The sequence below is a fragment of the Meleagris gallopavo genome, chromosome 3, assembly GCF_905368555.1.
Source record: "Meleagris gallopavo chromosome 3, MGAL_WU_HG_1.1, whole genome shotgun sequence".
In the NCBI taxonomy this organism is placed as follows: Eukaryota; Metazoa; Chordata; class Aves; order Galliformes; family Phasianidae; genus Meleagris; species Meleagris gallopavo.
The window spans coordinates 8,001,852-8,026,802 of NC_139406.1; the positions used below are offsets into that span (position 1 = coordinate 8,001,852).

Sequence of the window (24,951 nt, forward strand, 5' to 3'; positions counted from 1 at the left end):
TTTTCAAATGAGGCAGTCTGTAAGGGTTTCCTAGAAATTATAACGCGTATAGGCAGGCTGTGCTAAGCCTTTGGATTTAGCTGCACAGCTCTTCTCTTTAAAGCTCCAAGTAGTCACTGCTAGCAGTGAAGCGTTGTGTGCTTGTTTATTTGCCTTCTTGTTTTATTTGCACATTCATACATTACATTTTCTTCCAATTAACAGACTCTTCCCTGCTTCAGCATGTTTGCCTTTACCTTCTTTCTCCCTCCTTCGTTTATACTCTGTGGAGATGTATTTGCTAATTTTTTCTTTCTAGTGTAGAATAGCTGTTGTCTAGAGACATGCTGTTGGCACAGCTTTCCCTCTCATGTTACTCAGAATACCAGAAAGGTTTTTTTTTTTTTTTAAATTATTTTTCTGTTTTTACTAATCTGCCTCACTCCTTGATGCCAAGGTGTGGGTGCTTTTGAAGTCAGGATTTATTGTTCTTTGTCCAGCCTTTCCTAGCAGATGCTTGACTCTGAAACAAGGTGAGCTGCATCACCCAGTATAAAAGCATATCCCTGCAATGCTGAGGATGGGATCTGTAAGATGGATCTGTAAAAGTAATGCAGAAGAGGAAGAAATTGCTCTCACCCAGAGCTCCACTTGGGTGATAAAGGCTTAAAATACTAATTAGATTGCTTGACTTAATTCTTATTTAACAGAGGAATACACGCCCTCCATCATATAAGGGGATTCTTGTGAAGATCAGGACAAATACGTTGTAACAGTCACTAACATTTCTTCCTATGTCAAATAGAGTTAAACCAAATAACAGCGGAAGAAACAAACCATTAAAAAGCAGAAAGCTTTCTTTCACAGGCACGTTGAGGGTTTCTTTTTCTGTCTCCTCTCTTGGGATATTTCCCCCCTGGTACTCCATTCAGCCATAAAATTCCCCAGAAAAAGAGAGGACAAACAAGACATGATGGTTTTGGCATAAAGAACAAAGAATAATGTATTCCTGTGTCACTGATAATTTTGTTAATACCTGAGACCTGATTCAGACTTTATCATGGTGATGATGCATGTTTTTATATTGCTTGCTGCCCTTCCCCGAGAAGAGATAAATTGCACTTCTGGAGCTGTTTGTGCCTGTAATTTCAAATAAAATGTACATTTAATTCATTTTCCAGATTGCATATGCTACCACCAAGCACTGGTAGGAGATGTCCTGTAGGACAGATGTCCTTGGCATAGCTGCAAATCGAAAGGCATTTGTTCTCGTCAGGGAGAAATAAAGCCATTCTGTCTGATGCCAAAACCAACACGAGGCACACACTTTTTTTTTTTGCTGCAGAACTTCAGCACTGCCCATCACGGTGCACAGTGTACACCATCTGTACACCCCTGGGCTCTGTACCCTGGAGGCTGCTCTCACCAGCCCTGCCTTGTGGTTAGGTGAGCTGCGCTGCACAGCAAGATGAAACCTGCTCCAGTGCCACCAGCGAGGCCAACAGGAGTACTGGTCCCTGCATCCCAACCCTGCCCTCCTCCTGGAGATGGTGCTCCCATGCTTCTGCCAGTGGTTTTTCCATGGCTTTTCCATCAGTGTCCCTATGAACAGCAGAGGTCTGTGGCTAGGACCTTGCAGAGCAGCATTCTGTCCAACACACAGGATGAGGGCACGACGCAGGTTTCCCCAGTGCTAGCAGTGGGTGCTTGAAGTGCTATAAAATTAGCAGTGTTTCTGTTTGTCAAAACTTGTGACCTTTGCACGGCCTGGTATCTACTTATTAGAAAAGCTGCCGCTGTTCCCTCATCACACCGCTCTGCTAACAATTGGGAGAGGCTCGATCGTGATGTGCTACTGATAAACCAGATTGGGAGCATCTGGTGGGCTGGCTGCCATCAGCTCTGTTTTCTCCACTCTTTTGACTTCATTCATTACAGCCCTAGATTGTTCTGGACTTTGGGACACATAGCACAACCATTTCAAGTTCCTTTGTTTTTGCAATTTTTTTTTTGTTGAAAAAAAGGCAGAAATGCAAAGTAGCTATTTGTTGGCTTTATCTCTGATTTAGCTCCTTTGATCTGTAAGATGGGGATTTAGGAGAAATCTGTTCCACCAACATTCAGCAGTCAGCATTACTGCTTCTATCTCCTCTGCCTGTGATGAATCCTGCCCTGCTGCTCAGCTTTGGATTCCTGCTTCCAAACTTGTCCAGTCTGGTGCCCAAGCTTTCCTCCTCCAACTCTGTCTTGCAGCATAAATAAATAAGGATGCCTACAGTGGCCATGTGTCTTGCTTGGGGGAAACAGGTGGACTGAGTTTTTCACTGCGTCCTTACAAGCTAAGAAATGTCTTTAATCACAGAGGTGTGTCCTTTCAATTTAATTTTTTTTATATAAACTTAAAATAATTGAAGAGTTTTCTTTGTGTACGATATGTTGCAAATATTGGTTCTGTTTTGTTGTTATTATTTATTTCTTCCAGATGCATATTTAATAAATAAAACTGAGGCTTGAAGTTTGTGCTATGGCCTGGGGTAGTTTTTAGGCAGAAGTAAATTAGGTTTGTTTTTGGCTGCTATATTCTTGTTTCTACCAGTTTATTGCAAAATAAATGGAAGGGAGAGGAGAGGAGAGGAGAGAAGAGGAGAGGAGAGAGGAGAGGAGAGGAGAGGAGAGGAGAGGAGAGGAGAGGAGAGGAGAGGAGAGGAGAGGAGAGGAGAGGAGAGGAGAGGAGAGGAGAGGGGAGGGGAGGGGAGGGGAGGGGAGGAGAGGAGAGGAGAGGAGAGGAGAGGAGAGGAGAGGAGAGGAGAGGAGAGGAGAGGAGAGGAGAGGAGAGGAGAGGAGAGGAGAGGAGAGGAGAGGAGAGGAGAGGAGAGGGAGAGGAGAGGAGGAGGGAGGGGAGGGGGGAGAGGAGAGGAGAGGGGAGGGGAGGGGAGGGGAGGGGAGGGGAGGGAGAGGAGAGGAGAGGGGAGGGGAGGGGAGGGGAGGGGAGGGGAGATCCAACAAAATGAAGAAACCAAACCAAAACTTAAAAATGTTGTGTTGAAGCAAGAGAACAGTGTAATTAATGGTGCTAAGAGGTCCTTGATGTATGCTTCTATTTAGGGACCAAAGTCACTTGTGTTGCTTAATAGCGATTTTGGATGGAGATGTAATGGGAGTAAGGAGCTTCCTTCAACCTGTGTTATTTAATCAGTTCTCTTTGGTGATCTTGTCTTTTGACAGGCTGACAAAACCATCTTGTGCTGCAATGTCATTCATGCTTGGCTTCCATAGTAATGATGTATATCTACATCTAAAAGCACTGTCCCAGCCATTTATACGAGCTGTTTGCTAACAGTTTTTGGCATAACAGAACTACTTGATGCATATGCTCTGTTACGTTCCACAATCAACCTAATGCCCAGTGGCTTGTCATCTGAAAAGCCCTCGTAATGTTAATTACCATTATAGCAGCAATGCAGAGCATCGTGTGCTATAAACAACGACTGTTTTGTGCTACGGTTAATTTATTTAGAGGCAGAAAGCTGCTGTAGTTCTGCATTACCGAGTGAGATAAAAAACAGCATTTTTAATGATACACATTCCTCTTCAAAAATGGGAAGATAGGTATCTCTTACCCTAGATAACTTTTTAAAATTACGTTAGCACCATGAAAACACAGTTCTTTAGTCTCTAAGACAACCGTGGCATGAAAATAGGCCTTATTTTCCAGGCGTGTTGTCTGTTTAATATGTAATGTGATACCTTGTCATGCTGTGACAACGTGACAGATGGCATTTGCACTATAAAACTAAATTATCTTTTGTGCATAGCTATACAACAGCTAAATACAGTAACTCTGTACGATGCGCTGATTAATGCGGGCTGTTGCAGATGTTTTAGAGATACTGGGATGGTTTAACTTGGCATCGGATGATTAATGGTTTTATTTAACATGCCTACCAAGATTTTGGTGGTGTTTCAGCTTCTATTCTGGCTTGTAAGGGCTTTTTGGAAGCGGATATTTAGAGTTACGGACAATGGGATGTGAAATTGTGTTGTATTGCAGCTGTTTGTCTGTTACTTTTGGAAAACGGGCAAGGACTGGTGGTGAGGAATCCTCACAAGTAAGTGAGTACCCAGCAGTGAGTTTGCCTGCGCTCAGATGGCACCTGCTTGTCAACCATGATGCAGGTGGTTAATCCCTTTCTACCTAAGCAGTAGCATTGCTGTAGAGTGTGGTCAGCTGTCCTAAAAGGGATGCTGCAAAAAGAAGGGCACCAAATTGCCATTTATATGTATTTATATTTCCACAAAGCTTTCCCATTTAATGCCAAGGCCGTATGGCTGAAGCTGGGACAGGCGTTTTACTCCATCAGCAAAGAAAACTTCAGCTTTGTGCTGCCATAGCTGAGATCTGTTACTATTATGTACTGTTGCATGCCCTCATACGTAATGCTGTCATCCTGGTGTGTCCAGAGCGCTGAGTGAATCCACTTTTTTAGCTCCTTGTAAATTGTGTTTATTTGTTTTGCCAATTGCCCTGGAAACTGGGGCCTTTGTACCAGCCAGCCTGCAGCATTCAGGGAAGAATGCAGGAAGCAAGTGCATGGGCAAGGCACGCCGTGGGGTGAGCTGTGGGTTTCACATGGAGCTGAGTTCTGCTGCTCGGCTTCCCTGCCTCCAGCCATCTGGGCGGGCTGACTGGCATGAGGCCTCATCCCGGACAGAAAGCTGTGAATAAGATCGTGTTGAAATCTCCCTTATTTAGGTCAGTTTTGATCTCTTTGGCTTTCGTTTGTGCATTGTTGACTGTAGATTTTCTCCCGAGGTGGCTCTGTGGGTTGCCTGTGCCCGTGAGACTTTTTTGTTTCTTGAGCTGTTTGAGCACGGGGAACCAAAGTAGGTGCTGCTTTCTTGTTGCCTGAGGTCATGGAAATGTTCTGATTTGGGTGCCTCATTGACATTAGAATAAGTGATGCAGAAACTGTGTTTTGGAAACATTGTGAAAGCCCTTCCAGCCAACCACGTTGTCCAGCTAACCACATGATACTGAGATTTGCTCAGAGGCTCCTCCTCTTTGGTTTCCTGACTATAAAGTAGCTTTAATAGCGATGAATGTACCGATAATTGTACTTTCACCTACACTTAAATCTGCCTAACCAACCTCAAACCCTCCTTGTACTTTCTATATCTTGCCTTGTGTTGCTCCTTTCTGCTTTTCTCTCCCTTGTCTCTGTGCGTTCTACAGCTCTGCTGTGCATCATACACATATTCAGAGAGCCTAATGCTCTTCAGGCCAGCCCTGTGTGTCTCTCAGGCATTCAGAAATGTGTTAGGTCCAGCTCAAGAAGAGAGTGGTAGATTGCTGCTAGAATTGTGTGTATATCAACAAAAATGGTACAGTTAGCAAATCTGAATCAGTACAAGTGAAGTTCTGCCACACAGGAATAGTAAGTCTGCTTGCTAGACTGTTGTGAAAAGCAATCTGCTTAAGTCCATGTGAGCCCCCGGATGTAAGCTCATTTAAGCTGATTTAACTGTTTTTACAAATACCATTTTTTGGTGAAGGGGCCATCACTGGAGAAGGCTCAGTAAGACCTCTGTTCAAATGGGGTGGTGGTGGGACAGCCGAGGAGGGAAACCAAACCAACAGACGTGCCTGTAGCCACAGATGGGATCAAAACCCCTCAGAACGTGGAAGGCAGATAGAAGGAAGGCGGCAGCAGTGCAGTCTCTTAACACCAGTGTGCAGGAAGGGCTCTTCTGTTTCCCCGACTATGGCAGAGTGGGTGTAATATTTGCATCTGTTGTTTTCCCACTGCACTTAGAAGCTGATTTTTTTGGTGTGCGTTTTTAAATAGCGTGCAGTTTACTATCACGGGTTATGCAGAAGTTTAGAAAAGAATTCAGCCAAACTGTGAAGGTGGAGATTTATGTGCCTAAGAAGCATTTTTAAAAGATGTTGATGTGGTTCACTTTTAAGCCAGCCTTTTTAATTACTAGAAATTAGTAGTTGGCCTTTCATTTAAAATATCTAATCCTGTTCTGTTAAAGAATAGTCAATTTAAGGGACCATTTGATATGTGAGTTTCTGTATTTGGCTTAATTAAGTAGCTCGTTATTAGTGGCTCCGTGAAAGCAGTGTTTGTTCTGTTACTTTGAGCCATAAAGAGTTTCAATTCTTTTTAAACTTTGGCAGCTAATGTGTACTGTATAACTATATGTATGAATTATTATTTCATATAAGTCGTTTTCATACGTGAAATTCTACACTGACTTACAATCCGTGTTGCTACACTTCCAAATTTAAATTAAATATGTAGTTTTGAAAAAATATGAACGAGTCACTTCATTTTGAAAACACACTTTCCTCTCTGTGCTACGGAATAAAATCTATCTTTCTCAGCTCTGCTTTATTGTGCCTGTTATCCAAGCCTGGTGTTTGGCCACAGGCCCAGTGGCTGAGGGAAGAAGTGGCAGGAGCAGAGCAGAGCTCAGAGGGAAGGGGCTGAGGCGGTCACGGGCTGCACCGAGGAGCAGGGCTCACCTGCACCCTGGTTTAGAGATTGGAAAGTGCAGAAAAGCAGCTGAGGAAGCGTTTGTCCCTTTTGGTTTTATTTGCCTCTCTGATGGCTTGCTGGTTCCTTGGCTTGCTGAGTGCTCTGAAGTATCTGGATTAAAAGTGGTTCAGCTCTTCAGGCTACGCAAAAGAGCATTTTCTTGCTTGGTTGCTTTTCCCTCTTTACATCCGTACGGTATGCAGTACTCTGCTTTTAAGAAATGTGAATGCCTGCTGCTTCCTAGTGCTTGGATAACTACAGAGAGCCAAAGCCATGTGGACAGACACGAGCTGCCCTCTATTCCAGCTGTGTGCTCAGCCCACTGTGCCAGTGCCAGCCCACTAAGAGCCATGGGGTGTCTGAGTGTCACCTGGCACATCTGCGGGGCCCTCACCTCATCCTGGGACACACCTGGGCTCCAGGCCCTTGACAGCTCCGGATCGATGCATGACAGAGAAGACGGTTTATTGCACTTAGAGATAGCAGGAATGGTGTTTGAAGGGAAAGGTATCTGGGGGCAAACCGAATACAGTTGATCTAAAAATGATTGAGTGACAATAAACTTTATAACAGCTTAATTCAGCGTGTGCTTTCTCTCCAGTGCTTGGCAGGAGACAGCTCCCATGGACTGCCGATGTCTGTGCCTTTCATCACTGCTGAGTGAATTTTGCAATTATGCTGACCCTGAAAAGCTATAGAATGTGACACCTATTCCCATTATTTATCTGTATCTCTCATTTGTAGTTTTATGCCTCCCTTATAGGACACTTGTTTTAATTGGTTTCGGTTGATGAGAGCTAACTTTGGTTATCTGCAATATTATGGCATTTTGGGATAGTGCTGGTTATGATGAATAATAGTAGGCAAACCGATATTTCTCCTTAAGGGACACAAATCATGCCTGTCTTCCAAGTGCACTGATAGTTTGGCAGGGAGAAAGAATGAAAAAGAATTGCCTTCCAAGTGCGTGCAAGTTGACAGCCCAAAAGGTGATTTTCTTGACTCATATACTTAAGTTTGCTGGGTTTTACATATGGCAGGACTCCAGAACAAATATTGCTTTTGGAAAACCTATTCAAGTTCTGTCATAAGAGTTAAATTACTGAGTATCAGACCTCAAATGATATGCTTGATTTAAACTTCTCTTGAGTTTTAAAACGGTAAATTATATTAGCAGTAGTTTCATGGAAAAAGGCAGAGCAGAAGTTTATTCTTGTTTAGGAATAGACTTAGGTATTGCTGCTTCCAATGAGGATGCAGTCAGCTGAACATAAAATCTATTCAGTGTTTTTTAAAAGGTCTGTATTGGTTTCTCTGGAATACAGGGAAGGAATCCCGTCACCCATGTCGTATCACTGGGTGGCACTGTATAGTATCAAACTCTGTAACCTGCTAGGTCTCAATTTGGGATCTCTTTAAAGGGAAGGAAATGCCGAAAGCAATTTCACAAAAGAGGGATTAAAATGTAGTCATTGAACTTTGCTGTGTCAGTCTGAGGCTGATTAGAAGAGCCATTTTAATGCTGAAATCAGCGCCTCACTCCATCTCAACTTCTATTTTGTGGTCTTCATATTGAGCATTAGATTAGACTGGAATTAGAAGGGCTGAGCACTTGGGATCCTGGTTGCAGGTCATACATCACACCGAGTCGCAGCATCCAAGCAGCACCAAGCAAAGGGCTCGAGGCGGAAGGGAGGGCATCGGGCTGGGCTCTGTGTGGTGCTTCCAGCATGCCCCAGCATGGCCTTTGCTGTTGGGCTACTTCTGCCAATGGGTTCCCTTAAGTTGAGCTTGCCTGGATACTAGGTTATGTGATTAATGCTTTGAGAGTGCTAAGAGATGTTTTCCTGAAAACAGAAGGTCTGAAGTGGCATAGTGCTGATGCAATGCTTTTGATGCTGTTTGAACTGCTGTTATTAGTAAGCATTTTTGGTTTTGTTTTCATACCAGCCCTGCGGCCCAGCTTATTTTGGAACCAGTCAGCCCCCTCCCTGATTTCTTTCAAAGGTGCAGTTATAGAATGTGGGCTGAAATGTCCCAGAGAGGGTGGTCCTACCAGCATTTCTTGAGCAACTAAAACTGAAACAAAGCTCTGTTGTATCGTCTGCGCAAGGATTTTGATGGAGAGTTGAGAAGGCATTTCCAGGATGGAGTTGCAGCTGCTCTGGTACCAAGCACTTAAAACACTGAACAAATACTGAGCTGATAACATTGTTAGTAATATTCCTCTCTCCTGTCCCAAAGTCTACTGGGAAATATACATATATTTTAATATACTGCTCTGCAGTGTGCAGAGCACAGTGCACTGGGTGCAGGTTTGCACAGTATAAGAAGGATGTAAAGGCATTAGAGAGCATTTAAAGGAGGGCCATGAAGATGGAAAAGGGTCTGTAGGGCAACGTGTATGAGGAGCAGCTGAGGTCCCTTGGCTGGTTCAGCCCAGAGCAGAGGAGCTGGGGGAGGCCTCATGGCAGCTGCAGCTCCTCACGAGTGGAGAGGAGGGTCAGCGTTGAGCTCTGCTCTCTGGTGGCAGCGACAGGACCTGAGGGAATGGCACGGGGCTGTGTCAGGGGAGGTTTGGCCAGGGCATCAGGGAAAGTTCTTCAAGGACAGGGTAGTTGGGTACTGGGACGGGCTGCTCAGGGTAGTGGTTTTGGCCCCAAGCTGCCAGAGTTCAAGGGGCGTTTGGACAGCGTGCTCAAACATAGGGTTTGATATTGGGTGATCCTGTGTTGAGCCTGGAGCTGGACTCAGTGGGTCGTATGGGTCCCTTCCATCTGAAATATACTACTTTTTTATACATTACTCTTTTAGTTCTTCCTACAGTCTGAGTGGCTTCCACTGTCTGCCTGCTTGCAATAGTTGTTGAACATAATGCTCTCACAGAGGCCCATCATTCTTCCATCTACGTGACTTTGCTTGCTATACTATTCTTCTAGCAGAGAAAAGGCACAACGTGGAAGGTAACAGTGGCATACGTCCCCTGTGTTGCACACCTCAGCCTCTGATCTGGAGTTTCTGTGTTTGAGTGATTCAGTGTTGAAAGATTCTATGTTGAGAATGTTTATGTTCATTGTTAACTCCTTTGGGATTAAGGATTCCTTAAAGGATCATAAATTCTAATAGTTGGAAGCAGCAGAATGAAGTTCAAGAAGATGACAGATTAACCAAATGGCAGCTTAATTTTATACTGATCTACAGATAAATGAAAGAGATTCTGTACTGTGCCAGTAAACAGGCATTTTGTTACACAGGGATGAGTTTGACTCTAAACTGTGCCCCTTTTAGCATAAGGGATGTGACAAGATTATAAATGTGATTGCAGACACCTGTAGTGGAGTTGTTTGGAACTGGTGGCTTACAGTTAACCAAATCAGAAACATGCAATCAGCCAGTTTCTTATTGAAGTACCTCTGTGCAAAATCAATGCTATCAGCATATCTCTTTGCAAGACAATTGCTTTGGGAGTTGACTCTCTACTGATAGTGTAATGCGTGAATTTTAATAAAATCCATTTGGGGCTGGAAATGCAGGTTTTGAATATTGTGTACTGCTTTGTCATGTTTGCAGGACTTCTCACTAATGGCCAATCTAAAGGATTAGGACCGGGGTCAGAGCAGCTGGAGAATGAAAAGGACGATGCGTCGCAGGTGTCCTCAACGAGCAACGATATTAGTTCTTCAGATTTTGAAGAAGGGCCCTCGAGGAAAAGGTCAGTAGTACATCACGATTAAAGATGCTTTGTCCCTTTTGTGCTACAAGGTTGTGATTATGTTATCAGTAAGGAATGATTGCAAATACTGCCCTACTATTAAAAGAATTTCCAGTGTGGACTCCTTCTAGAAACAGTAGGAGTTTGTGCTTCATCCATCATTATAGATAGTACTTGCTGTTTGGGGTTTTTTTGTTTTGTTTTGTTTTGTTTTTTGTTTTTTTAAACTTGGAAAGCAGTAGATGATTGCTGAATTATATGGCTTGTTACTTGCTCTCTGCCTCCCCTGTTCACCTGCATTGCATCTCGGGGACGTATCCATAAGTATATGTGTGTAATTTCAAGGAAAGCATCATTGAAGTAGTGTTACCCTTGTTATTTTTAATTTTCTGTGAATGAAACCATGTTAAGTTTAAAAAAAAAAAAAAAAAAAGGCTTCTGAAAAGAGAAACTGGAGTTATGCAGTGTTGTGGGTATTTGATTGCAAAGGACTGCTTTGACATAATGCTGTGGTAAACTGCTTCTTCTTTCCTAGAAGTCGGTTATGAAGCCCTTGTTGAACTCTTAAAAGTTCTTACCCTGAATGTGCAAAATGTAGGTTAAAATTGTAGGAATCAAGCCAATCTCTTACAGAAAATATGCTGAAAATGCAAGCAGAGGCTGGGAGTTGTCCTCTCTATGAAGTGAGAACCAAAACAGGCTGCCTGAAAAATGCTGTTTAAAAGATAGAGTTGGAAAATGCTTTCTCAAACTTTTTTCCTTTGCAGTGTTGTCACCCTAGTCCCAGGCCAAAATGAACTGTAACATAAGTTCTCTTTCAAACAAAAGAAGTATTCTGTGTGACCTTATGATTTCTCTGGGAAGATGAATGCTCTCCTGAATGCCCCCATGTCCCCATGCCTCACACCCCTTTCCCCATAACTTCTCTGTTCTCTCCTCCATAACTACAAACCCAAAATCTAGCTCTGAGTATGCCTACTAGCTGTTCTGGTGAATCCAAATAAAATCTCTGCTATTTTCCATACCAGTAGAAATTCTGTAAGACTTATTGCATCCTACTGCAGGTCAGGGAAAGAATATTTGTGTGTTTATTTTTAGCTTTATGAGTTAAAACAGAAGCTTGAAAATGATTTATTCTTAGAAGTGTAGGTAGAATAGCTCTGGGAGACAGTGATCATCATTTGATGCTGTTTTCCACTGATGCTAGCACGTTATCTTCAGGAAGTTTTGCTGTCCTGTATGCTTGCTCTGTCCCCTCAGTTCAGTGCTCTCATTTCTCAGCCATGCTGACACAACCACTTTCAGGGTCATGCATCGAATAGGTTGGAGGAGCTGCTTAGAACTAATGATGGGAGGAAGATGGATTTTAGGCTTTTTTTCCAGGGTTCTTTGTTTTTAACCTGTATGAGTTTACATCTCTTGCTCACAGCATGGCTGCAGGAGCAGCTGCCAGTGCAATCAAGAGGCAGCCCCTGCTCCCTTCTGGGGATGGGATGTGGGTGAGGAAGAGCAGGAGGGGGCTGTCCCTTGCTCCCTTCCTTCTAAGACCATGCACAGTCCACCTGCAGTAATGAGTGGGATTGCTACATCACCCATCCTGAGAAACTGCATTTCCCACACTGCGTTGTGGGAGAAATTTTTCTGAAGGACTATCTGCTAGTTTTGGCTGTGCGATTCAGATACTTGAGCAGCAGTTCAATGGCTTAGGCCCACAATTGTTTCATTTACTGTTTCATTTACTCAGTCCTTCAGACCTTTAGTGAAAAATCGTCAGGTACTTTCCAAGCTAGAAACAAAACAAAACAAAAAAACAGAAGCCAAGATGGAAAATATTCTTCTGCGTCTCCTGTGGAAGATAAGATACCATTTCAGTTCTTCATACCTCGCAATTTGTTGAAATAGCATTAGTTTTGCTGTTGCAATTACTGTGAAGGGAAGCGTTCCTGTTTTGTTTCCATTTGCATCTAACTTTTGTCTCTCTTCCTCCTGAGCTTCCTCTTTGCAGACATACATTTTCTGGGCTCCTTCTCATAAGCGTGCTGAGTGTTCTGGAATCATCCTCCTCCTCACTTTTTCTTTTGCTGTGCTTGCAATGTTTCCTTGGTCGTGGTCATCTTAGGATCCCACAAAGAGTTGTGTCAGAAATACTGGGCAGATGAAAGATACCCAAGAGAATGACGAGAGGGGACAGGATTTGAAATGGCTGCTGTTCTAAACTTGTCTGATAGAGAGGATGTCTATGACTGATCAAGCTTTGAGAGATCACATCCTCGTTTTCCTTTTATGCTTCCTCAAAATCAAACTTTTAATTGCCTGTTCATCTGTGTGTACAACTAACAGTGCTTTAGTGCTGAAACACACCTTGAAGCTGGCTGTCATGTGTACTTCATGCAGTTTTTCCCTCTCCCCAGAACTGGAGTTGCATGGTTGGTTGTCTTCTAACTGCTCTTGTAAGGGTTTGTTTAGAAGTTTTAGGCTGTGGTTTCAGCTTGTAGTTCTTCAGTGTAATGACAAGCTGGTATTGTGCACCTCTTCCCATCCATCCTGCCTGGCAATCTTCAGGCTTCCAGGTTGGGCAGTTCAGTGACTAATTTACCAGGATTTTTTGATGTACTTCCAGTGGGTTACTGGTGAGAAGATTAGTTGTTAATAGGCAGTTGGTAACAGGAGGTAAATCCCTACCTGTTGGTCTGGTGAAGGGGTACCTCCTGACTTTCCCACATAATCACATAAGAGCCCCCAGCCAAGCACAGCTCTGGGTTTGTCACATCTGTGGTTTGATCAGTTTCAGCTCAGAATTGGTTGAACAGCCCAATTCATCATGAAGAGAGCATCATGATGGGAAGAAGGGGTTCTGGTGAAAGTATGGTGATATAATGCTTCAGATTTTATTCAGAAACTTGCATAGAGAATCTGTCTGATGGACCAGGCTTTTGAATGCCACAGTGAGGCTTTAAATGCCTCAAACAAGACTTTATGGGGACTTTGCCAGTAATTAACACCTTTGTCTGGGAACTGGAGGCAGCTTTCTGTACAGCTGACTTTGCAGTCAATGGGGAAAGTCCCATTTCCATTTTTTTTTTTTTTTTTTTCCCAAACTGTAGGGTTTTAGATTTCAACAGAACATGAACTACCAACCATTTTCTAAAGCTAAGGTTTCAGCTATGATTGCTTGGTGGTTGTAAGGAGGAACAGAAGTACAGATATGACTTTGACTCTGTAAAGTCTCCAAATCTGTCACATAAGCCCTCTTACAGAATAAAAAGAGCTTGGGGGGACTGGCAGCAACAGGACTCCAAAGTGCTTAGGTTTGTTTGAGTTTCCACTGTGAGAATGGAAAAGACTTGCTTTGGTCTGAGCTGTGTGTTACTTTTGTCCCGGTCTGGATGGAAGGGGGTGAATTTTAAGTAGGAAATACCTCTTTCAGTGTGTGCATTATTGTAACCTTTGGCAAAAGCATTCAAGTATTGCATTAAAAATGCTATACAGAACCTGTTGTAGTTGCTGCGTGAGAGAGAGCAGGTGCTAGTTTATTTTGGGAGAGATGAACAAAAGCTGGATGGTTTTCAAAGAGTAAAGATGATTTTAAAAAGTCATGACGAAGGTAGTTGCCCCTGAAGGAGAAGTGTAACTTCGGTGTAACTGCATGTTCTTTTTGGTATCACTCTCCAACTTGATGCTCTGATTCTCAGTTGAGAAGGGCAATAGGTAACAGGCCAAAGGGGTTTGAGTCACTGTGCAGGATGTTCTTGCATTTTTATGAACCTTCTCTGAAGAATACATCCACTGAAGTATTTGTAATGTTGTGCAGGAACAGTTGCATGGTTTTTAGCAATAGTTGCTCAACTTACCCAGGAAGATATTTGTGCAGAGCAGGCTGGATGGGGCAGTATGGTCATCCTTGGTGACAGGAGGCTGTTACTTGCTTCCTGTTACTGTCCACTCTTATGAGTCCTTCCCCAGCAATGCACACAGGGAATTGCTGAATGCTCTTTTACTGCAAAGTTCTGTTAATACCAGGCTCTGCGAAGTGAGAGTGGTTTGTCTGATTTGAGTAGGCACTAAGTTGTACGTTATGTTTTTATACTCAGTGTTAGCATATTTTCTCCAGAAGAGAAAAGGGTTTGTTTAGTTAAAGGGTTGAAAAATTGTGTTGAAGAAATTTCAACACAAAACTCTGGGAAGAAAATCTGAAAACATTCACCAGTCCCCACGCTTCCACTGTTGTGTCGTTTTTCCCGGTAGGAAGCCTGTTCTTCACTCCACAGCTGCTCCATGTTATTTCAGATTCACTCTGTGATGCTGACCTTACCCTCACCTGCTGTTCAGGTGAAGTTGACTCCTGTGGTTGACACTGGTGTGACACTCTGAAAGCCTGGGGGGTCCTTGGACCAGTTAGGATATGGTTTCAGCTCTGTCCTTGCCTGTAATATCTCCACACCGGCCTAATTACTGACAGCATCCTGCATACACTGTTGAAGGTTAGTGCCTGGGAAGCAAAGTTAGAGTTTCCAAGCAGGGGAAGGAAGGATTGAAATTGTTTGTGCAGAATGTGCACAGCGTTTCTCTCCGCTGTCCTCCAGCATTTCTCTGCATTACAGCTGTGCTTTGTGAGCAGTTGCTGGGCTCTGCATGTTCTTGCTATGTCCCCTGTCCCCAGTGGCCCCTGGCACCCTGTTGCAGGAGCAGCAGAGCAGATGCGCAGCTCCTGAGAGACAGCTCTCCTTGTTCTGTTCTGCCATAGGGAAAGTTGTTGCCAGTGGGAGGAAGATACAGCCACTGGGGAGCAGTAGCATTTTAAGCTACCACAGCTGGATTGAGCAGAAATTGTTTATTAGGAACCCTCTGAGGTCTTTAATTAATACAGCTGCTTTCTGCTAACGGTGGTTAGCATGATTCTGTGTTACAGCAAGACTGAGATGTGGGATATGCCTCTAACCCTTGCATCGTGCTGGCTTTTTGCTGCCTGTCCAATTTTGCTTTTCCTTTTATTAATTTTAGCTCCTGAAGTTGCCTCACTGTGGGGTAGATGAATGGCAAAGCTTGCCAAGCCAAGGGGATAGAGTATGTGGACAAGGAATAGGAGGAGCTGGTGATTGCACGGCTCCAGAACTGGCAGTGCTGCATTACACCTTTAACACAACAAAAAGCCAGTGAGGGTAGGCCAAGCTTTTGTGCATTAAGCAACTGGTTTGTTGTAATCTTTTTCAACCTGGGCTGCAAAAAGCTTGTTTGCAGTGGAACTGTCAAAAGACTGAGAGGGCTCAGGGTTGTGGTTTTTTTTTTTTGTTTTTTTTTTGTCAGATTGTTTTTATAGTTAATAATGAATAGTCTCTCTAGCACTAGACTTAGCACCTTCCATGCAAGACATAAAACAAGGTCAGTCATGTTCCCAAATGTGTGTGTTTGAGAGGGATTGCTATTGAGTATTCTGGGCAAAGAGAGTGAACTGTGTATTATGACTCAGGTGTGAAAGCAGGACATCGCTTGTAATATCCAAGTGTTTTCCAGGACCTGTGCAGGGAGTTGTCTTCTCACTGATTGAAACACTGTATAATGTATTTGCATTCAGCTACCTTATAATGTAATCCCACTTATCAACCAGGTACTTGCATTATCTTTTTGTAATATTAGTAGGCTGTGCAAATCTGCAGTACTTGTTGGCTTAGGAAGAAGCACTGTATTAATCCACAGTAAAAGCAAAATGGCAGTAAGATTTATGTTTCATAATTTATTTTTTTTTTTACTCCCTCTGGAAATTCTTGTATAAGTGGAATATATTTTTAGCTCAGCACACTTATATTTAAATAACAAGCCTTATAAACAAAACAGTAATAGTCCATTCGAGTGGGTTTATGCAAGAATAGCAAGAAGATGGATCACCTTCTTTATAATGCAAGTCAAGGAGATCATTCCATGTAGTATGAGAAGAAAAAAATCAGGTGATTAATGTTCGTTCAGTATTTTCATAAGAAACAAGCAGAAGTTGTTGATGTGGCTTCTTCTCTCTGACAGCCAAAGATATAACAAGGTGCAAGAATTTGGGAACACTTTAACTTTGTGGGTAGACAGCTCTGTAAACAACTTGTCCTACTAGTGATTTAGTAATTGTGTGGGTATGATTTATAGCAGCAGAGAAACATTAAGCAAACTCACTTGTCCCCACCTGCCACCCTCTCTTCAGGAGCCAGGGTTGCAGGAGGAGGACATTGTGATCTTGGGCTCCAGCTCCAATTCCCTGCCCTCCCCCAGGTGGTTTCCAAGGGAGTTTCCAGAGCCAGACCAAGCAGGTACAGCTGGTTCTGTGGTCCCATCTCTGACTAATGCTCTTTCAGCTGCTTGATAACTTATCATTGTTGGTTTCTATTCATGTGTCTGACCCCCTGAGCATGACAGGCCAGATGATGATTGCTTGAATACTGGGGAGAGGTTTCTCTAAACCAGTGTAGGAGCTAGCTGAACCTGCACTGAAATACACTTCTTACCAGCAAATTTCTATCAGTGTCAAAGAGGTTTTTGGATGCATGTCAGTAGTGTACTTAAGCCAGTGTTTTGGGGTAACATCAACTCTTTGTTGTGTCTGCTTTCTTCTGTCGTTTTTCCATGTGCATCTGTGCTGTTGTTTGGCCTTCTCTTACCTTGAGGCTACAGTTCAGCTGCTGCCAGCCCAGTGCTTAGCCTGCCATCACTAGGGGCAGAGGAGGCATCTCTCTGATTCGATCCTTTTCAGAACCTTGTTCACTTCGCACCTCTCTGAAAATTACCTTTTTGTTCCTCTCCTGTCCGGACAGTAAGGCATTTGTGGCCAGTCTAGTTACATGACATTTCAGAAAGACAAGCTGATACTAGAATCATTTTATATCGAGGACTATGTTTGAGCAGTCCATGAGTGCTTTCTCTTCCCAAGGCTCCATGCTATATCAGAAGAAATGTTACTTGCGATGGACATTTCTAGGAATTTCATAACCTCAGCAGAGATGGCCTAGGTGCTGTACTTTGGCTATTTCTGGCCCTGCAGCTTGAAGGGGAAAAAAAACCAAACACAGTCATGAGTAAGACAGATGAGTGTCTTTCCACTTGTGCCTTCATCCATAATTCCCCAAAGTGAATTTAAAATCAAAGACAGGAGGGAAAAAAGGCATTGAATTGCATTTTGAATGCACCACAATGCCTTGTTTGTTTGTTTTCTTTTAGGTTATTTTAATGAATGAGAGTCTGTTTTAAAATTTTGATACCTAGAATTAACCACGCTTGCTTTTGCAGTGGTCTTATTCTCCTCAAAAAGAAGAGATTAATTAAAGACAAAACATTCAGCACCTTCAAGTATGGATGAGTTTTCAGAATTAAATGGAACAGATACAGTTTCCTGCATAAAATTAAAACCGGAGCTTAAAAAGATGTCAACAGATAAAAATAATTGTAGTGAGGATAGATGGCCAAGAATGGAAAAGCTGAAACCTGTTTCTGAAATAAGCATGTAAAATGCAGTCATACTTGTCAGGAAGTAGTTTTGCTTAGATGACGCTTAATAACAATAATAGTGGTCTTTGGAAGGATTACGAAGCAAAAGATATGGGAAGAGAAGTACAATCTGAAGATTGTTGATGTTTTATACTATGCAGTAATAGAGGGCTCCTAATCTTCTAATTCAGCCCAGTGTTTGGAAAACAAAGCTGACTTGCTACAAGTTACTTTTAGATTTATTTTTTCCTTCCTGGTAGACTGAATGTGATTTAGTTAGTAGGTTTCGTTGGTATCAGTTCTTCATTTTCCAAACAGGATCTCTGACGATCTTGCTGCTAAGCACACTAAGACCAAGCTTGCATTTTCACCAAAACTAATTGAACTGATGCTTGAGAGCACCAGCTATGTGAAGATTTAGACAAGTGTTGCTTAGAGATGTACTATAGGCAGTTTATACACAATGCCATTTTCACTGTTATTCTAACCAAGTTTTGGATATGTATGCTGAGATAAAAGCCAACCTGGATTGGGCTCCTTTTACTGTATGTGCTCTGCAATCAAAGTGCTCATCTGGATCCTGCACAGCGAGTGGTGGGAATATGTTCTTGACATGTTCCTTGGAGATGACAATGTGAGCATGGCTTCCTGCTGATTCGCCAAGAATGACTGTAGTGTGTATGCTTATATTGTTTTGTGTTAGATCAAAACAGGTTTTATCCAAAGTAGGGAATGGTCTGTCTCAGTGGGAGAGGCATGGGGCAGTTGTGAGCAGTCCTTGTTAACAGTGCATAGCTTAGGAGTGTACGGGTTTTCTAGCTCTGAACTGAATTTCAAAAGCATAGTTTTGTTTTTTTTTACTGCAGATGACTTCTTTTGAATCTTCCCAGGTCTCTCGTGTTGGGCATTTTATATATATTTGGCATATTTGCACTCGAATAGCACTTTTCCTTTCTTTTCCTCCATTGCTGGCTGCATCCGATAACACAGAATCTTCTAATGGAAGCTGGGTTTTGTTTATTTCTATTCTTAACTTGAACACTTATGTTTTCACCGTTTTAGTGGCATGCTTATTGTTACATACTTTGTACAGTAATAGCCATATTATCATTGTGTTATGATTTTATGCTTTCCTTCCTTGCTTTTCTTAGTGTTTCTTTTTGGCTCTGGTTAAATAAACTAAAGCTTAAGGGATCGTTGGCCATGTGGCAAATTGCTTGCAACTTTTTTTTCCCACTTGTGTTGTAGTCCATTTCCACTAGTAGCTTGCTTCTTTCAGATTTCAGACAAGTTCTCCCCAGAGTTTCTTCATGGTAGTTACTATGGAGATGGCTGTCCACTCTTCTTCTCTCTTATCTTCCTGCTTTCCTTGAGCTCCTGCAGCTGTTATTTATCTTTTCAACGAAGTGAAGTTTGTACAGATCTCCTTTCTCATGTCTCCTCTTTAGCAATGTCTCATCTGCTTCTAATGCCTTCACTTTTATGAAATTCTGTAGATACTTGTTTATATGAATAAAATATTGGGGTAGGAGTGAGGAGATCCCTAGTTAAAGGGGTGATTCCTGAAACTATTATCTGATTTGATGTGTTTTCACAGTTGAATAGTTGGTCATTGGAGTCATATGTCTGTAAAATGAATTAACTGCTAATGTCTGTGTGGGTATGTATGCTGAGTGTCTAGGATAGGCTTTAGAGTTTATTTATTTTAAATGGCACTTTTTAGCATTCAATATAAACATATTCTGGTGCAAGTTAAAATTTCCCCGATGAAGAAATGAAAACTGAGACAACACCTCATTAGCCTTTTAAGTCTGAGAGGCTTTTCTTTGCACTTCATTGTAATTTCGATATACAGCTTTATATATTCCAGCTTTAACAGAGAAATGTGGATGTGATGGTTTGGTAGATGACTTAAATAGACACTTCTAATGTGTTCTCTGGCCACGAAGGGCCACAGCTACCTGTCCAAGGGACCATCCAGGGCTGGTGGAGCTGCGCTGCTGTTCTGACAAAGGCTGGTTTCTTTGCACAGCTGCGTCTTCAGAGGTTTTCCCTCTTTCACTCTAGAGGCCTTGCCCTGGGGGACCACGAATCGTAGCGTTGTGCTCTTTTCCTTTGGTCCACCGAGCTCAGTCATCTGTGGTGTTCCACAGTCCAGAGCCTACTGAGAATTCCCTCTGTTCTACAGCTGCATGAATACCTGCCTTGGATTGCTGGCCAGTTAGTGAAAATCACTTTGTCTCCTCTTGAGATCACTGGGATGAAATTGTGGCGTGGCAGCCCACTACACAGCCAGGGAATACGTGACAAGGGTACTCTGTGTTTCTCTGTGCTGCTTTGTGGTGGCTCTGTCACCTGGCCCAGTCAGATCAGGACCCTCTTTGGGTAACGTAGTCATTGCTCTTGCCTCTCTTTACATGGTAAGGTAAGAGGAAGAGACTCTGAAACCCTGTGCTTCTGTGCTGTTTCTCATGCCTTAGATTTTTTTTGGCCACGTGACAATTTGTCCTGCAAGTTGTCAAGCAAAATGTGTGTTTAAAAATAAATTACTCTAAAATTTTAATCAACTCTTTTTTTAGAAAGGAGTCTAATGTTTTTCTTTTGCATTCGTCTAGTTTGCTGTGAAAATGAGCAGCTGGGACTTCCTTGATGACTTCTATTTTTAGTGTCGTCTTTACACCTGCACATTGAAAATCATAAGTTTTCTAACTGTGATTGAGAATTCTTACAAAAACTCTGGCTCTTCAGTCAGAAGCCTGAAATCAAGCTGGCCTATTCCTTGTAATATCTCACTGAGCTTGGACTTCATATGTTTGTCTTAAGCTGGAAAAAATAGACCACTATTGATTTTTCTTGAAATCTAATTCCTCCTACCAGAACAATTCATAAAAGAAAAACGAGGCAAATGAGATGTGGCAAAATTTCCGAGAACCTCACTTTTATGTCTCTAGCTTTATGAAGTTCTCTCATTATCTGAAAATTAGATTGTAAGTATTAAGCCATAGGTAGACAAATGTTACCATGCAACTGAGGTTTGCTTTTTTATTTCAGTATTATTTCATTCCTGTTAGCTAGAAATCCTGTTGTCAAGTTTACTCTTTCTACACTGCCACATGCAAAACCAGGTTAAGAGTGTTCAATTGCTTCCAGTTTCCACATGGACTGCAAAATAAACTTAAAAGGTGAATCAGATGAAAAATGGAAAAACAGAGGAGACAGCACTTGAGGAAAGGCCACTCTATTCTTATCAGGGGAATTGACTGGAATAATTCAGAAAAAGAACACATGGACTGAAAGGCTGTTTTTGCCATTATGCCTAAAGTCACAGGACCCAACTACTGAAAGAATTCAAATGTTTACTGTCCTTTGTGCAATAAATCCACAGTATTTCCTATTAGCCTAGGTGCAGTGTAGGGAAGATCTATGTTCAAAATCTTGCCATACAGCAGTCAGCAGTCTCTCTTGCATGCCACTTAACCTTTGTACCTCTTTTCCACCTTCAAATTTAATTAGTGTATCCTTGAAGGTTTTGAGGTTGGAGTAGTATTTCTTTATTATTTCAAAGAGAAATGCAGAATTAAAGTGTATTATTTATTTCCTTTTGTTTTCTTTATATATAAAAAGTGTCTGTTCTGCTTTATGTATTTATGTTTCTACTTCCATGTTGTGATATAAAATTAATTGAGATATATATTACTGAAGTAAAAATTCTCTCCCTAAAGGAGGATTTTGAGAGTGCCTTATTGGCTGATATTCATTCAAACATTTTTTAAATGACAAGAATTTGCCCAGGGCTGCATCCAAGAATTATTGAACAGGTTGCTGGCAGTCATTGTTGGATACTTGACTATTTTAGTTGCAGAGAAAGATGTCGTCTTTACCTGCTGGACTGTTAATTCAGAGCCATGCGTTGGTTGTGAAGGTCTATGTTGCAGCATTTCCTCTGAAGCTTACGTGCATTTAGTAGAGTACAGAGGTACACAACATTTATAGTAAAAATTGAATAATTTTTCCATTTTTATTTGGTGTTACACGATTGTTCAATGCAAACAGCTTTTTAAAATAAGTAACAAGAGTGTACCTTGAGTTTCCTAAATCTCATTGTATTTCTCAATTTCAGGCACAGAAACTTGCCAAAACGGAATTTATTCCAAATTATCATCATCACTTTTTTTTATCTTCATAGTTGCATCTTTTTGAGCAGTGTATCTCATCCTCTTTTGCTTTTTAACTGTTCAGTCTCAGGAAATTTAACTGCTCTAGTTGTTGTGGTTTGTGTCTCTCATTCTTTGGCGTTATGTGCTGTCTTTGGCTCAAGCCTTCAGATTGATTTGCTTCTCCGTTGGGTTTTTACATGACGTTCAAAGCTCTGCCTGACTGGGAATGCAGCTGTATGCTAATTTCTCAGTTTCTAAAAACACTGACAGGTTACTGCTGAAGTATTCGCCCTGCTTGCCATGAAGGAAGGAAATTTCTGAGCTGGGCTTAGTGATATAGATAGAGTTTGGGCTTGTTGCTGTATGTTTTCTCAATTCTGGAAGAGAAAGATTCCTCTTGTGCCTTTTCCTGAGACTGCACTCTGATGATTTTAGAATTGCAGCTCTATCACATCATTATTTCTAATTTTTAACATCAAAAAGGCAAGATAAAAGGGAATTTATTGGAAGTTCTTGTTACTCTTTCTTCTAAAAGGAAGAGGAAATTTAATCTTCTTATACCGCATCTTCGTATAGCAATTTTGAAAGGCTCTTTGGATTTAAGTAGGATTTGACATGAAGACATGCAACAACATTTCACTATCTGAGCAGATTTCCAGACCCAGATACTTTCAACTTGTTCTGATCTCTCTTGTCCTTGAAGCGTGCTTATTTTTACAAGACTCTTCAACTGCTCAGCCATATTTCTTTTAGAATTTGAAGTTCCTGACTTGAAAAGCAATCCAACAAAAACTTCCTCCCATCCATGGAGGACATGGATGCCTTCAGTAATCTCTTTATTTTCTATTACAGATCAGAATACCTGTTGTGTCAGGTGCTTTTTTGGGGGTGGGAAATTATGGGAGGCTTTTTAGCAACGTGATTCCCAGAAGAAAAATTGCTTTTTCCTACTAGTAAATAGTAGTGCAAAGGTAATGTCTGTTTAGAGATGTGTCCCCTCCCCCCCTTCAGTATTATAGGGTCCTGAAGGAACTGGCTGGTCTGGTTGCCAAGTCACTCTCCATCATATTTGAAATGTCTCGGCTGTCAAGTGAAATCTCTGGTGACTTTCTTATTTTCAAGAAAGGGAGAAAGGAATATCTGGGGAACTACAAGCCATTGAACTTCACATCTGTGCCTGGGAATATCGTGGAGCAGATCCCCTGGGAGGATATGTTAAGGCACATGTAAGATGAAGAGATGATCTGAGACAGTCAGCACACTTTCACCATATTGCACCTGCCCAGTCTGGTGGCCTATGATGGAATGACAGCATCAGTGGACTAGAGAAGGGCAACTAATGTCATCACCTGGACTTGTGGAAGGCCTTCAACATGGTTCTGCACCATATCCTTAATTCTTAATTGGAGGGGTATGGATTTGAAGGCCAGACTATTAGGTGGATAAAGAATTCTTTGGATGGCCATAGCCAGAGGGTTGTTTGTCAATAACTCTGTGTCCAGGTGCAGGTCGGTCATGAGTACTGTCACCCAGGGATCCGTTTTGGGACTGTCAATCTTCAGCATCTTTTTCAGTGTCGTAGATGGTAGAATTGAGTTTGCTGATGACACCAAGTTGAGAGATGCAGTTGACACAATAGAAGTAAAGGATGCTGTCCAGAGACCTGGACAAGTTCGAAAATTAGGCACATGAGAACATAATGAAATTCAACAAGGCCAAGAGCAAGATGTTGGGTAATCCCAGATATGAGTACAGACAGGGAGAACTCACTGGGATCAGCTCTGAGGGGAAGGACTTGGGACTCCTGATGGACATGAGCCAGCAGTATGCTCTTGCAGCCCGGAAGGCTGACTATGGATCTGCATCAAAAGAGAGGTGGAAGAAGGGAGAGGGAGGTGATTTGTCCCCCTCTACTTTGCCCTTGTGAGGCCCCATCTGGATTACAGTGTCCAAGCCTGGCGCCCAGCACAAGAATGACATAGAAATGGGATGGGTCCAGAGGAGGGCCATGAAGGTAATGAGAGGGCTTGAACACCTCTCCTATGAACAAATGTTGGGGCAGTTGGACTTGTTTAGCTTGCAGAAGAGAAGGTATCGGGGAGACCTCAGTATGGGCTTCCATTACTTGAAGGGAGCTTATAAGAAGGAGAGAGACTGATTTTTTTGCATTGTTTAATAGTAAGGAGGTAAGGGGAGATATTTTTAAACTAAAGGAGAGGAGATTCAGGATGGATGTTAGGAAGAAATTCTTTACTCGGAAAGTGGTGAGGTACTGGTACACGCTGCCCAGAGAAGCTGTGCTGCCCCATCCTTGGAGGCATTCAAGGCCAGGTTGAATGGGGCCCTGGCCAGCCTGATCTGGTGGATGACAATCCTGTCCACAGCAGGAGGGTTGTAGCTGAATGATATTTAAGGTCTTTTCCAACTTAAGCCATTCTATGTGATCCTAATGTTATATCACATGCTTTAGATATCACGAAGGCAGAACTTGAAGGGCACTTGTTAAAGGCAGCATTATTCATGATCCCAAAGAAAATGTGGGAAAAAGAAAACCTTCTTTTGCCTTTTTGATTCTTTTCTCTCAGTAATAAGGACATCAGGGTCTCTTTTCATGGTTTATGTTTTCCACTCAGACTCCTGTTGCTAACATGATATGAAGAACGTTCTGGTGTTCTGAATGAATTTCTTCTGAGAGTTAACTTTTGCTGTAATTTCATATGGAGAGCACTGAGCTATTTAGTCCTTAAATTAAATTAATTTTCTGTTTATGTTACTCCCTGTGCTTTTTGGAGTTATTAGACAGTCCAGGATGTGTGAACTGATTGTTGACTTGTCTGCTTTGTTTGCTTCCATGTTTGTTTATGACTGCTGTTTCTTTGGATCATCCCAACCTTTTCTACTGAAATGTTTTTCTGCTAGGTTTTATTCAACAGAATCTATGTGGTTTTCCAGTAGGAGCCTTAATGAAAACAAACTTTTATGGCATTTCCTGATAGGTGAGCTGCTGTCCTTAATTACGAAGGACCCGGAGATGGAGGAAGAAACCCACTCATTTCATTTGCCTTATTGGCAACAAAGGATCCTAGAACTGTTTGCA

General features: G+C 42.1%; 1 protein-coding gene across 1 annotated transcript in view; it reads left to right on the plus strand.

Moving 5' to 3' along the window:
* Nucleotides 1–24,951, plus strand: part of JARID2 (jumonji and AT-rich interaction domain containing 2) — a 204,875-nt gene that overhangs the window by 102,007 nt on the left and 77,917 nt on the right. The window contains exon 3 of the mRNA XM_085220153.1: nt 10,095–10,236. Within this exon, the coding sequence (XP_085076279.1) occupies nt 10,095–10,236 (142 nt within the window). The remainder of the gene's footprint in view (nt 1–10,094; nt 10,237–24,951) is intronic.